This window comes from Phacochoerus africanus, chromosome X (genome assembly GCF_016906955.1).
Source record: "Phacochoerus africanus isolate WHEZ1 chromosome X, ROS_Pafr_v1, whole genome shotgun sequence".
Taxonomy (NCBI): Eukaryota; Metazoa; Chordata; class Mammalia; order Artiodactyla; family Suidae; genus Phacochoerus; species Phacochoerus africanus.
The window spans coordinates 48,583,068-48,597,998 of NC_062560.1; the positions used below are offsets into that span (position 1 = coordinate 48,583,068).

Sequence of the window (14,931 nt, forward strand, 5' to 3'; positions counted from 1 at the left end):
CTTCTACCTTAAGAAATTACGATAAAAAGAGGAAATCAAACCTAAAGTAAGCAGAAGAAAGAAAATAATAAGGAGCAGAAATCACTGAGGTAGGAAAAAAAATAGTAGAGAAAATCGAAGAAACCAATAGCTGGATCTTTGTGAAGGTCATAAAACTGATAAACCTCTAGCAATGTTGATGAGGGAAAAAGGAGAGAAGAGCCAAAAGACTAATAACAGGAGTGGGATTTTGGACAACACTACAGATCCTGTAGAAATTAAGATGATAAAAAGTGATGTTGGAGTTCCTGTTGTGGTGCAGCGGAAACTAATCCAACTAGTATCTATGAGGATGTGGGTTCAATCCCTGGCCTTGCTCAGTGGGTTGGGGATCCGGTATTGCTGTGAGCTTAGATCCTGCTTTGCTGTGGCTGTGTAGGCCGGCAGCTGTAGCTCCAATTTGACTTCTAGCCTGGGAACTTCCAAATGCTGCCTTAAAAAGTAAATAATAACAGGAGTTCCCTTCGTGGCTCAGTGGTTAACGAACCTGACTAGGATCCATGAGGATGTGGGTTTGATTCCTGGCCTCGATTAGTGGGTAAAGGATCTGGCGTTGCCGTGAGCTGTGGTGTAGGTGGCAGACGTGGCTCAGATCCTGAGTTGCTGTGGCTGTGGCGTAGGCAGGTAGCTGTAGCTCTGATTTGACCCCTAGCCTGGGAACTTCCATATGCCGTGGGTACAGCTCAAAAACAAACAACAAATTGGAGTTCTCATCGTGGCTCAGTGGTTGGCGAATCCGACTGGGAACCATGAGGTTGCGGGTTAGATCCCTGGCCCTGCTCAGTGGGTTAAGGATCCGGTGTTGCTGTGAGCTGTGGTGTAGGTGGCAGACGCGGCTCGGATCCCGCATTGCTGTGGCTCTGGTGTAGGCTGGTGGCTTTGGCTCTGATTAGACCCCTAGCCTGGGAACCTCCATATGCTGCAGGAGTGGCCCTAGAAAAGGGAAAAAGACAAAACAAACAAACAACAGAAAACAAAAAAACAAACAACAAAAAAGCAAATAATAGCAGTAACAATACTGATACTACTAATAAAGGGATGTTATAAAGAGCTTTATGCTCACAAATTTGACAATTTAGATAAAACAGACACATTCCTTAAAATACACAAGCTACTGGGCTCACTTGAGAAAAAACAACCTGAATAGCCATATGTCTTTAAAGAAATTTATTTTGTAGTCTAAAATTTTCCTATAGAGAAAATCCCATGCCCAGATGGTTTCACTGGTGAATTTCACTAAACAGTTAAGAAGGAAATCATAGCAGTTGTACACAAGCTCTTCCAGGAGATAGAATTGCTGCATAAGAAATTACTACAAACTTAGTGGCTTAAGTCAATATCCACTTATTATCTCAGTTTCTATAGGTTGGAAGTCCAGTATAACATGACTGGATTCTCTGCTCAGGCTATATAACAAGGTTGAAATTAAAGTGTTGGCCCAGCCAAGATCTTGTCTGGAGGCTCTGGTGAAAAATATGCTGCCCACCCCTCAAAAAAAAAAAAAAAAAAAATCTCCCAAGTTCATTTTTGCTGCAGGCAAAATTCAGTTCCTTGTAGTTGTAGGACTGAGGATTCCACTTCTTTGCTGGCCAACAATTGGGTCTCCTTTCATCTCCTAGAAGCCACCCACATTCTTTGCCACGAGGCCCCCTCGTCTTCAGGCCAGCAACAGTGTGTTAAATACTTTTTATACTGATTTGGGACCTTGATTGCATCTGCAAAATTCCTTTATAGCAGTAACTAGATTCATGTTTAAATAAATATCTGGGTTCCCGTTATGGCGCAGTGGTTACTGAATCCGACTAGGAACCATGAGGTTGCAGGTTCGATCCCTGACCTTGCTCAGTGGGTTAAGGATCTGGCGTTGCCATGAGCTGTGGTGTAGGTCGCAGATGTGGCTCAGATCCCACGTTGCTGTGGCTCTGGCGTAGGCCGGTTGCTACAGCTCCGATTCGACCCCTAGCCTGGGAACCTCCATATGCCTCAGGAGCGGCTCAAGAAATGGCAAAGAGAAAATAAATAAATAAATAAATAAATAAATAACTGGATGAAAGTCTGTGTACACTAGGGGCTGGGAATCTTGGAGGCTGTTTTATTTTTTATTTTTATTTATTTTTGCTTCTTAGGGCTGCACCCACAGCATATGGAAGTTCCCAGGCTAGGGGTTTAATCAGAGCTGCAGCTGCTGGCCTATACCACAGCCTCAGCAATGTAGGATCCGAGCTGCCTCTATGACCTGCACCATTGCTCGTGGCAATGCTGGATCCCTGACCCACTGAGTGAGGCCAGGGATCGAACCCACATCCTTATAGATACCAGTCGGATTCATTTCCGCTGAGCCATGATGGGAACTCCTTGGAGGCTGTTTTAGAATTCTGCCTTATACAAGGAGGGCACACATCCCAACATGTTCTATGAATTGAGTATTACCCTGATCCTTACATCAAAACCAAAGAAATCCCAGCAAGTTATTTTATGGATATCAAGAAACTGATTCTGAAGTGGAAAGGCAAAAGGGTCAAGACAATATTGAAGGAGAACAGAGTTGGAGGACTGATGATATCCAATTTCAAGGTTTACTATAAGGCTGCAGTAAGTATGACAGTATGGTATTGGCAAAATAGACAAATAGATCAATGGAACAGAAGAAATAGACCCACATAAATGCAGTCAACTGATTTTTGACAAAGGAACAAAGGTAATACAATGAGCAAAGGCAGTCTTTTCAACAGGTTGCCGACACCATCAGGATGGCTGTTAGAAAAAAAAAGACAACAAGTGCTGGCAAGGATAGGGAGAAATTAGAATCCTTGCACACTGTTGGTGAGAATGCAAGATGGTGCAACTGTGGAAAAACAGTATGACAGGTTCTCTGAAATGAAAAATAGGGCTTTCATAGGATAATTCTACTTCTGCTTATTTATCCAAAAGAATTGAAATCAGTATCCCAAAGAGATATGAGCACTCTTATGTTCATTGTAGAACTAGCACTCTGTACAATAGACAAGATGTGTATAGAAGCTAAGTGTCCATTGATAGGTGAATGGATAAAGAAAACATGGTATATAAACACAATGGGATACTATCCAGTCTTTTTTTTTTTTTTTTTTTTTTTGGTCTTTTTGCCTTTTCTAGAGCCGCTCCTGTGGCATATGGAGATTCCCAGGCTAGGGATCTAATCGGAACTGTAGATGCCAGCAATGCTAGAGCCACAGCAACGTGGGATCCGAGCCGCATCTGCGACCTACACCACAGCTCACAGCAATGCTAGATCCTTAACCCACTGAGCAGGGCCAGGGATCTAACCCTCAACCTCATGGTTCCTAGTCGGATTCGTTAACCACTGCACCACGACGGGAACTCCACTATCCAGCCTTTAAAAAGAAGAAAACTGCAACATGCAACAACATGGGTGAACTTTGATTGCATTATGCTAAGTGAAATAAGCCAGTCACAGTAAGACAAATACAGCATAAATCTACTCATATGAGGTATCTAAAATAGTCAAATTCATAGAATCAAAGAATGGAATGGTGGTTGTCAAGGGCTGGGGTGAGAGGTAAATGGAGAGTTACTAATCAATGGGTGTAAAGTTTTAGTCAAGATGAATAATCTCTAGAGATCCCACGTTGCTGTGGCACTGGCGTAGGGCGGTGGCTACAGCTCCGATTCGACCCCTAGCCTGGGAACCTCCATATGCCACAGGAGTGGCCCAAGAAATAGCAACAACAACAACAACAACAACAACAACAACAAAAGAAAATGAAAAATCCAATTAAAACATAAGCCCCAAACCTGGAAGTTCCCACTGTGGCTCAGTGGGTTAAGAACCTGACAATGTTTGTGAGGATATGAATTCAATCCCTGGGCTTGCTCAGTGGGTTAAGGATCCAGCGTTGCCGTGAGCCATGGTGTAGGTTGCAGACGTGGCTCGAATCCCGCGTTGCTATGGCTCTGGCATAGGCCGGCGGCTACAGCTCCGATTCGACCCCTAGCCTGGGAACCTGCATATGCCACGAGAGCGGCCCAAGAAATGACAAAAAGACAAAAAAAAAAAAAATTGTCCATCTCAAAACATTATGAAATATCTCACGTGTATAAGTTAACCTACATGCTCAGTACCAGCCACCTTAATAAAACATTAATATAGTTTAAGACCTCTGGGTAATGTACCTCTTCCCAACTGCATCCTCTTCTGTCGCCCATAGCTTATCCTGAACATTGTGCAGCACTTTGTCATACTCATGCATGGGCTTCCTTACTCTTCGTACATGTGGATGTGGTTTTTCATGTTCCTGGTACATATGTATGTAGTATTTTTTGGTAATTTTTAAACAGGTAGGTCTCATAATTTACTGCTGTGTAGGTTTTCATTATATGAATTTATCAGATTATTTACACTTGGATAATAAATGTTTGCATGAATGTTTCGTTCATTATAATCAGGCCTGTTGCTGGACTTTTAAGTTCTTTTTTTTCCCTTTTTTTTAGGGCCGCATCCATAGGATATGGAGTTTTCCAGGCCAGGGGTCAAATTGGAGCTGCGGCTGCCAGCCCACGCCACCCATGCCACATGGGATCCGAGCCACATCTGCAACTTACACCATAGCTCATGGCAACGCCAGATCCTTAACCCACTGAGCAAGCCCAGGGATCAAACCCACATCTTCATGGATACTGCTCGGGTTCATAACCCGCTGAGCCACAATAGTAACTCCTAAGTTCTAAATTTTGATTTTCTTGGTTTAGCAAAATAGTTTCTCTTCAACAGCTATACCTGGTTTCCTACTTTATGGAAATAGAACTGGTAAAATAGTGTTAATGGTGATCACTGACCACTTGATGCACTCGCAGTGATGATGGCTGTTGGTCGGAGGCTACCTTATCAAGGTAGTATCTTTACAAGTTATCAGGAATAGCTACTATTAGCAAATGCCTTTGCATCTTTCTCTTTTGATACTCAAGTGACAAATATCACACCATAAGCATATCTCAAAGGCCAATGATGCTTGGTCACATTTGGTTTTTGTGGTATGCCACTGAATTAGATTTATTTCCTTTCAGGATTATTCCATCTGTACTCCCAACTTCCAGTCCTTGCACCTCTTTCAAATTTAAATGATCTATCATTCTTTTCAAAGAACCAGTTCTTAATTTTTATTTCTGCTTACTTATTCTCTCAGGCCACTATCCTGCGTTCAACCATGCCCTATCAACTGGGGCCTCCTGCTGCCTTGACCTAGATTGCATTCTTATCCTTAATTTTCACTGTCACATGGTCTTATGATCCAACCCAAGTGCCCTGACAATAGAAAGCCTTTCCTGATCTCCCAGCCTAGACCAGGTACTTCTCTGGGCTCTCAGAGACCCCTTCCTACATCTGGTCACAGAAATGACCTGTCTCCTCCCTAGAAGAACTAGAAGGTTATAGCAGGGACAGGGTTGATTCACCAGTCTTCTCAGTGGTCAGGAGGGCCAGGAACAGACAAGTGTGGAAAAAAAAAAAAAAAAAGACTAGCAGCCATTTACATCAGGACCAAGGGATCAAGTTAAGGCCACACATACCACTGTTTTCCTAGATCTACACTTTGGAGCATGGCCAAGAGGAAAATGTTTAAGTAGAGCCTCAGAGAATGAGAAAAAACACAAAAATCGAGTACTACTTGAGATTTTCTTTTTGCTTTTTAGGGCCGCACCCACGGCACATGGAAGTTCCCCAGCTAGAGATTGAATTGGAGCTACAGCTGCCAGCCTACACCAGAGCCATGGGATTCCGAGGTATGTCTGTGACCTACACCACAACTCATGGCAACGCCAGATCCTTATCCCACTGAGCGAGGCCAGGGATCAAACCTGCAACCTCATGGTTCCCAGTTAGGATTTGTCTCTGCTGAGCCACAAAAGGAACTCCAAGGTTTATTTTTCTAACTAAACTTTTATTACTTTTTTCTTTGAAGGCTCGAACCAAAGTCCTTAGATCAACTTTAAGTGCTGGATGGAGAAAAACAAGAGACTGCTGGGTGATCTGTGAACAGACTGGCAGAGAAACAGATGATGAAACAGAAAGGATGGGAAAACTGTTCTGAGGAGCAGAACAGTTAAATTAATTGCTCACTAAAATTTGTTAGAAATAAATGAAAACATTAATAAATGAAACCAAAATTTTAAGCTCAGCTCCAGACCTGAGACCTTTATAAATGCTCACCAAATAGAACCTTCAGTTGAGTGATTTCTCAGAATCTTTCTTAAAACCTGCTAGTTTGTTCCCCTAGAGCAAGGGGATGCTTTGTTCTTGGCTGCAATCTCTTAATACCATCACCACCCTCAAGTGCAAGTGCAAATCCCATTCTGAAAAAGCCGATTCCTCCAGTTTCTAGTGGCTGCTGATCTGATTGTGGGGAAAATGACTCTGAAGGAGGATGCACCAGTGTGGTGACAAAAGACTATTCTGGAGAGTCCATTTGGATCTGTTCTCCAGCCATCTAGCATGTGCTCAAGCAGTGTTTCTTTTTAAACTTGAAAAAAACTCCATTGTGAAAAGTGAGTTATGAAGAGTGCGCTTTATTTGAAACCTCCACAACACAGACGCCAATCTTGTCTCGCATTGAATCATTAGCTGTGCACATCAACACATTCCAAGCACAAATTAAGAAATGCAAACAGAACAAAAAAATATATATATATATAATTTTTTCCCCTATCCAAAGGTTTCAAGTCTCAATGCAGCAAATCCTTCTGAACACAGAATCTGAGGAGCACACTGTTCAAACAGTTGGGACAAACAGGTCCCTGCAAAGGCTACTGCCTTTTTAACACATGGGGTGGGGGGATCATGGACGGCATGGAACGGGGAGAGGAAGTGAAGAAAAGGGAGAAGGGAGAGAGAAATGAACAAGAAAGGGGGAACGGGTATGCTCTGGGGAAAACTGGGTAGCTGGGACACACACATGGTGAGTTGGTGGATTTCATTTATTGGTTTTTGACATTTTCTTTCTGGTTCTTTTTTTGTTTCCACTTCCCCCCTTTCCAGGTCCAACAATGGTAGAAAAACCCCATAGTAGTGGGCAGGGCCTTATTAGGCCAGCCCAAAGCCTTCAGAGCACTCCTGGATGGCCAATAGTAGCATGTGGCGGAGCTTCTCAAAGCTCTCATAGGCAGGCAGGTCCAGCTGATTAAAACTAGGGAAGGAAGAAAAAGACCAGTCTGTGACAAAAGATGACAACCAAATCCCTGTGTTCCCATGGTTCCCACTTGATTTCTGCTCATTAACTCCTAATCTTGTCCTAGCCCTGCCTACCCTCCTCTAATCTGGTCCCAATATTGACTACCAGACACCTAAAGCATAAATCTGACCCTGCCACTCCACCTTAAACACTGTGGCCCAACATGAAAGCTCCAAGGAGGCATTCAGGATCATTGGTCACCTCTGTCAAGTTCTTTAGCATTCTGCTCCCTGCAACTCCTTGTTCAGGCCATGCTAAGCCCTGGAATACACTCTGCTCTCAACGTGGCAGTGTTTACCTGCAATGTTTCCCTAGCCTCACTAGGAGTCTGGGCCAGCTTCTCATCTCAAACATAATTTTTGCCACAAAAATCACTAAATTGTGAACTACATCAGGTCCAGGGTAGCCAGAACCAGATTTGGGTTCCTGACCATGGGGCGGGGCCTAGAAGTGACAAATATGTAAGTTTAATCCAAACACCAAAAAGGAGGAGTTCCTGTCATGGCTCAGCAGTAACAAATCTGATGAGTATCCATGAGGATGTGGGTTCAATCCCTGGCCTTCTTCAGTGGGTTAAGGATTAGGTAATCGCTGTGGCTGTGGTGTAAGCTGGCAGCTATGGTTCCAATTCTCTAGCCTGGGAACTTCCACATGCCGTGGGCATGGCCATTAAAAAAAAAAAAAAAGAGAGAGAGAGAACAAACCCTTCATCTAAATCTTACCACGTGTGAGCTGAAGGCAGGCGGTCTGTGGACCTGTCATCTCGATGGATCTGAAACTTCTGAATGCCATTCATGCCTTCAAGGGCAGCAAAACCCTGCAGGGGCACCTTGGAAGTGCCCGTGACAAACTGGAGGAACTTGGCACGGTCAGCTTGATCAAAAGAACGCAATGCTCTCCAAAACCACTGGATCTGCAGGAATGGAGACAAGAACCCAGCATTAGGTAGAAAGCTTCTGGAAGAAAGAGGGATGGGATTTAGAATGTTAGGCAAGTCTCTTCTATGAGACAGGTTTCAGTTCCTCCATTCATTAGATGACCAACGACATCACCTGAAAATACTCCAGAAGAGTAAAGAGTTCGGTACAGAAACACATAAAACCCCCTTCCCATAAGAGTAATGGTTTTATTTGGTGTCATACAAACGAGCACTACTTAAGGATACAGGGAAGGATGCCAGCAGCAGCTCACCTGAATAGAGTTGGACTGGTACTTGTGGTATTCAGTGTTGGATTTCAAATCGTCAATGTCAATTGTAGGCAGTCCTGATATAAGCAGTTCTAACTCCTGCTCAGTGAAGATGGAAATGAGGCGCTTTGGAATGATCTCATAGAAGCCTTCTAAGAAAGCTGCCAGCTGTTTGCGGATGGCTCCTGGAGAGAGAACCAACAAGCCATGTGGCATCTGAACTTGAGCAACTGTTAGAGGTCAGAGATTCCCAATCTGGCAGGATGCTGACTGATCTGCCTACCTCACCTACCACTCTGTTTCTAGGCCCCCGTATGAGGGTGGATGAAGGGAAATATTTTTGGTCAGGTTTTTGGACTCCATTTATGCAAGGCATTTGTGGCTGGCATAGGGGAAGAGAAGAAACAATGTCTGTGAAATGAGTAAGGCCTGAGGTCTTCCCATATTGAGCAACTAGGGGGTCTAAGGGACATTTCCCCTACCTGTCATTCTCATCTGGCACACCAGGTGTACATACTCCTTCTTATTCTCCTCTGTTACCAAGATGTTGGCCCCATTGGGTTTGAGGTCACGAACTTCACAGACTCCAAACTCTTGGACCTAGAATACCCAAAATGCCAGTAATATGAATCAGGTTTGGTCTAGGATGGGACTTAACATAGATACCTGGGAACATACCCTAAACTCTTAACTATATCCTAGGCAGAGCGATGGCATAAGATCATTAAAAATAGTGACTTTTCTCATGAGCTCATAACCCCCTAATAGGGAAAGGCCAAGGGTTTGGTCCTAAAATGCATAAAGGCCAACAGTAAGGAAACTGTCAGTAGTAAAAGGGCACGACTAACACAAAACACAACACAATCTATGGGAAACAGTTTGGGGTGAGAGCAGTCTTACAGTTTTTAAAATTTTTCACTTACATTTACTTGTATAATTTTTCTACAGTGAACTATCTTAGGGGATGAACCTAGACTAGCTGGGATATGCTATGGTCAGGATCTCCTGACCTACCTCAGTGCTGAAGGTGAGGTCATAGCCTAGTGTGGAGACATCATTTTCCAGCAGATAAACCAGGCCCTGGTAGAAGTGGTAATCTTCGCTCTCCATATCTGTATATCTAGATAGACACAATTAGGGTCATCGGTTGGGGTGGAGAGGCAGCCTATATGTATGGGACACAAAAAAAGGACCAGATTTCTGGGACTCAGGACTCAGGGTTTTGTTGTATCCTCACCTGACAGACTTGCCCAAGATGTGTTTGTAGAAGGACCGAGTGAAGTAGCACTCCAGAAGGCGGTTGTCATATACAGCTTTGGCCACAATGCGTCCAACAAACTTGAAGTAGCTGAGGTGGTTGGGGTTGCAGTGGGAAGATGGATTGATGGTGTAGGTGACCCGATCACCAGGTGAGGTACGGAACAAGGCATACATAGGGTTAAACATCTCCCGAGAGATGATCATATACCACTCCCGCAGGAGCCCTCCAGCATCCTGCCCTTCTTCTCCTTCAAACACTATATACCTGGATAAGAGAGAAGAAACAGATGTGCAAAAAGCGTAGGACATATCATGCTTTTGTACAGCATGGTCCAAGTGAGTAAAGTGATTGAGTGAAGCAGTGGCTAGGGGAGTACCGTGCCAGGGGAGCCTGGAGGACAGGTGGGGATCTGGGACAAAAAGGGGCATTGCTGATGGAAGAGATGTCCTGAAGTATCAGTAAAGGCTCACTGATATTCCAGAACACAACAGGAAAGGTATGAAGGCATAATAAGGCCTCCCTTAGGGAAAGCAAGAAGAGGAGTCATCAAGTGGTATCAGAGAAAGCTGAGCTCAGAGTATTGACATCTCTAAGGATTTGGTGGTGGAGTAGGGTTTATCTCATCTTGGAAGCCTCTCTTGACTCCCTGTGGGATAACATGGATGGTAAGCCCATGCCACAAGGGAAGGGTGGAATCTAAGTTCCTGAGTTCAAGAGCCTCAAACTATTTCAGTAGGTCTTACCATCTCATTGGCTCCCATGACATGCGGTATTGCAAACTACATTATCTCTTCTGGGTGGCATCAGAATCACTAGTGAGTCATTACCAACTTGTTAGGGGTCCCCCTCAACCTAGGATACCATTTGCTCAGCAGGTTTCCTGTTTCTAGTGTAACAATGGAGAAAGCTCTCTTTGCAAAGCCATCAGGTGTACTTTTGTAAATGCCAAATATTCTGTCCAGGAATTACTGCATAGCTCAGCCCAGGAGCCAGTTGGCTGGCAGAAGACCAGCCTCAGGAGACTGGGTGGAGAAGACGGCTCAGTGATTAAGCCAGATTCCTATTAGGATTCCTACTGGTGAGGGCAGCACCCCTCTAAGTTCTCCTGTACATCTGGGCCCTGAGTAAGACTTCACCACCATGTAGGAGGGTCCCAACCCTCTCATCCCATCTATTTTCTGCTCTGGCCTCTTACAATCGATTCTTCATTTCTTCAGGGGATTTCCGGTGCAGCTCACGATAGGAGTCTTCAAACACATGGTCACGGCGGACATGCACAGCCATGTCCTCTTTCCGGAGCCCCTCATCCAAACGCTCCAGCTCTTGGCGGAAATATCTGGAGATAGGAAAGGAAAGAAAATAAGGTTAGGGAGTTCCCATCGTGGCGCAGTGGTTAAGGAATCCGACTAGGAACCATGAGGTTGCGGGTTCGGTCCCTGCCCTTGCTCAGTGGGTTAACGATCCGGCGTTGCCGTGAGCTGTGGTGTAGGTTGCAGACTCGGCTCGGATCCTGCGTTGCTGTGGCTCTGGCGTAGGCCGGTGGCAATGGCTCCGATTCGACCCCTAGCCTGGGAACTTCCATATGCCGCAGGGGCGGCCCAAGAAATAGCAAAAAGACAAAAAAAAAAAAAGAAAATAATAAGGTTAGGAGTGACGGGTGCCTGATTATGATGAAGACCCACAGTGATGTTCCCCAAATCCTCCAGACACTTTTGACTCCTGCTCCCCACCTGTTCCCCTAGGGAAATGCCCCCTATCTGGTAGAGTCAGGTCATTCACTATCAACTCTAATTTTTTCCCATCTCCAATAAACAGGGCCCTCAGACATTATGGCATAGAGTTTCTATAACAACAGGGTAATTAAGTATACGTAGGTGCACAGGAAGGAAGAGAATAATAAAAATGACAGGAGTGCTGTGGAGCCCTCCCCCCCACCCTGCTGTAAGTATACTATAGCTACCTGTACCTCCTGATTACCCAAAGGATGGACTGGGACTTTAGAAATGATGTGGTTAAACAAAAGCTTGCATTTCTCTGATGAAGAATGGAGACTGGGCTGGAGAAGGCCAAGGAGTCTTTAGGTGGCACAATGAGTCTCTTCTCCCTGCCCAGCACCATTCCAAGGGCTGCCACCAAGGGAATTTTCCTTCCCTAAAAACACTACCCCAGAAGGAATTTTGGTTCCTTTCTGGGAGGGGGGAGGCCATTTCCCCCAATGAATAGGGCACATACTTGCGCTTGACATCAAAGTCGAGGACACGAATGTAGTCTACCAGGACAGCAAAAGGCCCATCAGCGAGGTGGGTGGTAGATTGCCGCAGGATCTGGTTTAACACAGTGCGATGAGTCTCTGAGGGGAAAAAGGACAGCAGGAATCAGCACATCATGGGTCCTGGAAGAATGGATGACAGCCAACCAGCCGGTAACTCTTTTCCTCATTTCAGAGGAAAAAAGTAGTGTGGCACACAAGGACTTCCAGTCCCAGTCCCTACCTCACTAGCCTCACTTTCCAACATACATATCCCCTCCCTCCCTCTCTCTCACCCTGCAAATCAGATAAGAACAAAGTGTATGAAATGACCCTGTAGAAGAAATGAAGCCTTCTACATTTGAGGGCCTAAGAATTCCCTGTACCTGCAAAGCGAAGAAACTTCTGTGTATCAGGGGGCAGGCTTGAGGAGATGTGCATAGACGAGGGCTCCCGGGAGAAGAATGGGTCAAGGGAGGAAGGAGTGGCTGGGGTTAAGGGGGCAGGGGAGAGTGGAGGAGGCTCGTCCTTGATATGTGCCAGCTGGCTCTCACGGGTGTCTCGGACAGGAGGCTTGCTCTCCCGCTCCGTGGCATGGACCAGAAAGAAGGCCTCAACGGCAGGCTGTAGCACTGAGGATAGGATTGATAGGAAAGTGACATTTTACTTTATAAACTTCAACATACAAACCTCTTCACCTTCACAATCAAATTTCAAAAGTACTATATGAAAAAACAACAAAAACCTGCAGGAGAAATATAATGGTACCAAAGAAAAATGAAGCCACAGATGAAGTCAGAGCTTCCAAAAAAAAAAAAAAAAAGGGATAGGCAAAGAGTTATAGATTCCCCAGGTCTAAACAGTAAAAGAAACCAGCTAAAAAGAGAAGGCAAAGTTTTCTGATGTTGATTTCAGAGGGGAAAAAAAAGCTTCTTTGAACTCTCACTATGGAGACACTGAGGGAGAGGAGTTATCTGGAAGGAAGAAAATTAAGTTGGCAGAAAGGGCCTCAGAGCAGATCAGTGGGTTGGGACCTGGGCCCTGTGGCCACAACTCACCTAGCACTGCATGTTGGTCATGAGATTCCTCCAGCTCCTTTAGACACTCTCCCAGCATGTCCCAGAGCTCATCCAAGCTCAGCTGCTCACTGAGCAGGGGTAACTCAGGTGGCCTCTCCTCCTTTTCCTTCTCCCCCTGTGGAGTTCCATCTGAGCCTAGAGGGCACACAGAGGAGATATTCAGGAAGCCCTTGAGGCTTTTCCTTCATTCACATCAAATGCACAGGCCATCAGACAAATGAGTAAACTAGTCTACTGGCCACTGAGTAACATATGAAAGCAAGCTCTAGTCCTAGACTGGATGGTATTTAAATTTAAATTGAATAAAATTAATACAAGAAAAAGTTTGTTTAGTTATTTACACTAGACACCTTTCAAGAGTTCAATAGCTATCTGTGGCTAATGGCTATTGCAAGGAAATTTTACCAGACAGCGCTGGTCTTCTCATTGCCTTATTAGCTCCCACAGAACCTAAGGGTCATTAAATGGTTTAATGTATTTTTAAAAAGGGGGAGTTCCTGTTGTGGCTCAGGGGAAACAACCCGACTAGTATCCATGAGGACGCAGGTTTGATCCCTGGCCTCACTGAGTGGGTTAAGGATCCAGTGTTGCCATGAACTGTGGTGTAGTTCATAGATGCAGCTTGGATCCCTTGTTGCTGTGGCTGTAGTGTAGGCCGGCAGCTGCAGCCCCAATTTGACCCCTAGCCTGGGAACTTCCACACGCTGCCAGTGTGGCCCTAAAAAACCAAAAAACCGTAGTTCCCGTCGTGGCGCAGTGGTTAACGAATCCGATTAGGAACCATGAGGTTGCAGGTTCAATCCCTGCCCTTGCTCAGTGGGTTAACGATCCGGTGTTGCCGTGAGCTGTAGTGTAGGTTGCAGATGCAGCTCGGATCCCGAGTTGCTGTGGCTCTGGGGTAGACCGGGGGCTGCAGCTCCGATTTGACTCCAGCAGCCTGGGAACCTCCATATGCCACGGGAGCGGCCCAAGAAATAGCAAAAAGACAAAAAAAAAAAAAAAAAAAAAACAAAACAAACAAAAAAACCCCACAAACCCCACAAAACCCCAAGTATTCTAATGATACCTGTGTGCTAGCTACTGCTCTAAGTGCTACACACACACACACAAACTTATTTAACTCTAACTACGAACATCCCTATTTTAAACAAGGAAACAGAGAAGTTTGCCTCAGGTCCCAGAGATAGTAAATGTGGAGACAAGACTCAAATGCTGTCTCCACACATAATATCGTATCATAGATTTTTTTTTTTAAACTACAGAAATTGCAATGTGTGCTATAATTCTCCGACGAGGACTGGTGGTGATGGTTAGTGATCTTAGTTGATTGGTATGTGCCTATCAACATACAGAAACCAGGGTTCAGAACACAGTGGAAAACACTGAGCTTATGTATGTGGAAAGCAGGGGATCTAGCAGCCATTCCATGAAGACTGACTCTCCCTTTTTTGTTGGGTTGGAAATGGGAAGTAGTACTGACCAATGGACTGAGTATCTTGAGCACTGGGAGATGGCTGGTCCACATCCATGGGTGATTCCTCCCTTCGAACAGATGCTTCTGACTGGCTTGACTCCGACTGGATAAAAGGGAGACAAAGTCACATAAAGGTGCAACTCTGTTTTCCTTAGGGACAGGATAGAGACTGCTCTATAATTTCTCACACATCATAAGCTTGGAAAGAAGCCTCCCATACAGAAAAAGGTTTCCCTAGGAAGCTCTCTAGGACAAAAGAATGGCCTTCCTACATCCTTTGTGGTCCTCCACCCTGAGCTAGCAAGCTTTTCCAAAGAGCTTTCTGAATGCCCACATTTGCCTCTACTCCAGGCCTGGGTCTAGTCAGGCACCAGCCTCCTGGATACAGACTTTAAGACTTCTAGGGACAGTTTACATAT

At 44.9% G+C, this 14,931-nt stretch overlaps 1 protein-coding gene across 8 annotated transcripts in view; it reads right to left on the reverse strand.

The window, feature by feature from the left end:
* Positions 1-6,580: 6,580 nt before the first annotated feature.
* HUWE1 (HECT, UBA and WWE domain containing E3 ubiquitin protein ligase 1) overlaps positions 6,581-14,931 on the reverse strand; it is a 154,944-nt gene continuing 146,593 nt past the window's right edge. For all 8 annotated transcript variants that reach the window (XM_047765241.1, XM_047765245.1, XM_047765242.1 and 5 more), the window contains 11 exons: positions 14,519-14,615; positions 13,018-13,173; positions 12,346-12,591; positions 11,944-12,061; positions 10,907-11,047; positions 9,688-9,975; positions 9,465-9,570; positions 8,933-9,050; positions 8,454-8,635; positions 7,985-8,175; positions 6,581-7,217 (listed from right to left, as the gene is read on the reverse strand). In XM_047765241.1, coding sequence (XP_047621197.1) covers positions 7,115-7,217; positions 7,985-8,175; positions 8,454-8,635; positions 8,933-9,050; positions 9,465-9,570; positions 9,688-9,975; positions 10,907-11,047; positions 11,944-12,061; positions 12,346-12,591; positions 13,018-13,173; positions 14,519-14,615 — 1,746 coding nt within the window. In that variant the 3' untranslated portion in view covers positions 6,581-7,114. The remainder of the gene's footprint in view (positions 7,218-7,984; positions 8,176-8,453; positions 8,636-8,932; positions 9,051-9,464; positions 9,571-9,687; positions 9,976-10,906; positions 11,048-11,943; positions 12,062-12,345; positions 12,592-13,017; positions 13,174-14,518; positions 14,616-14,931) is intronic.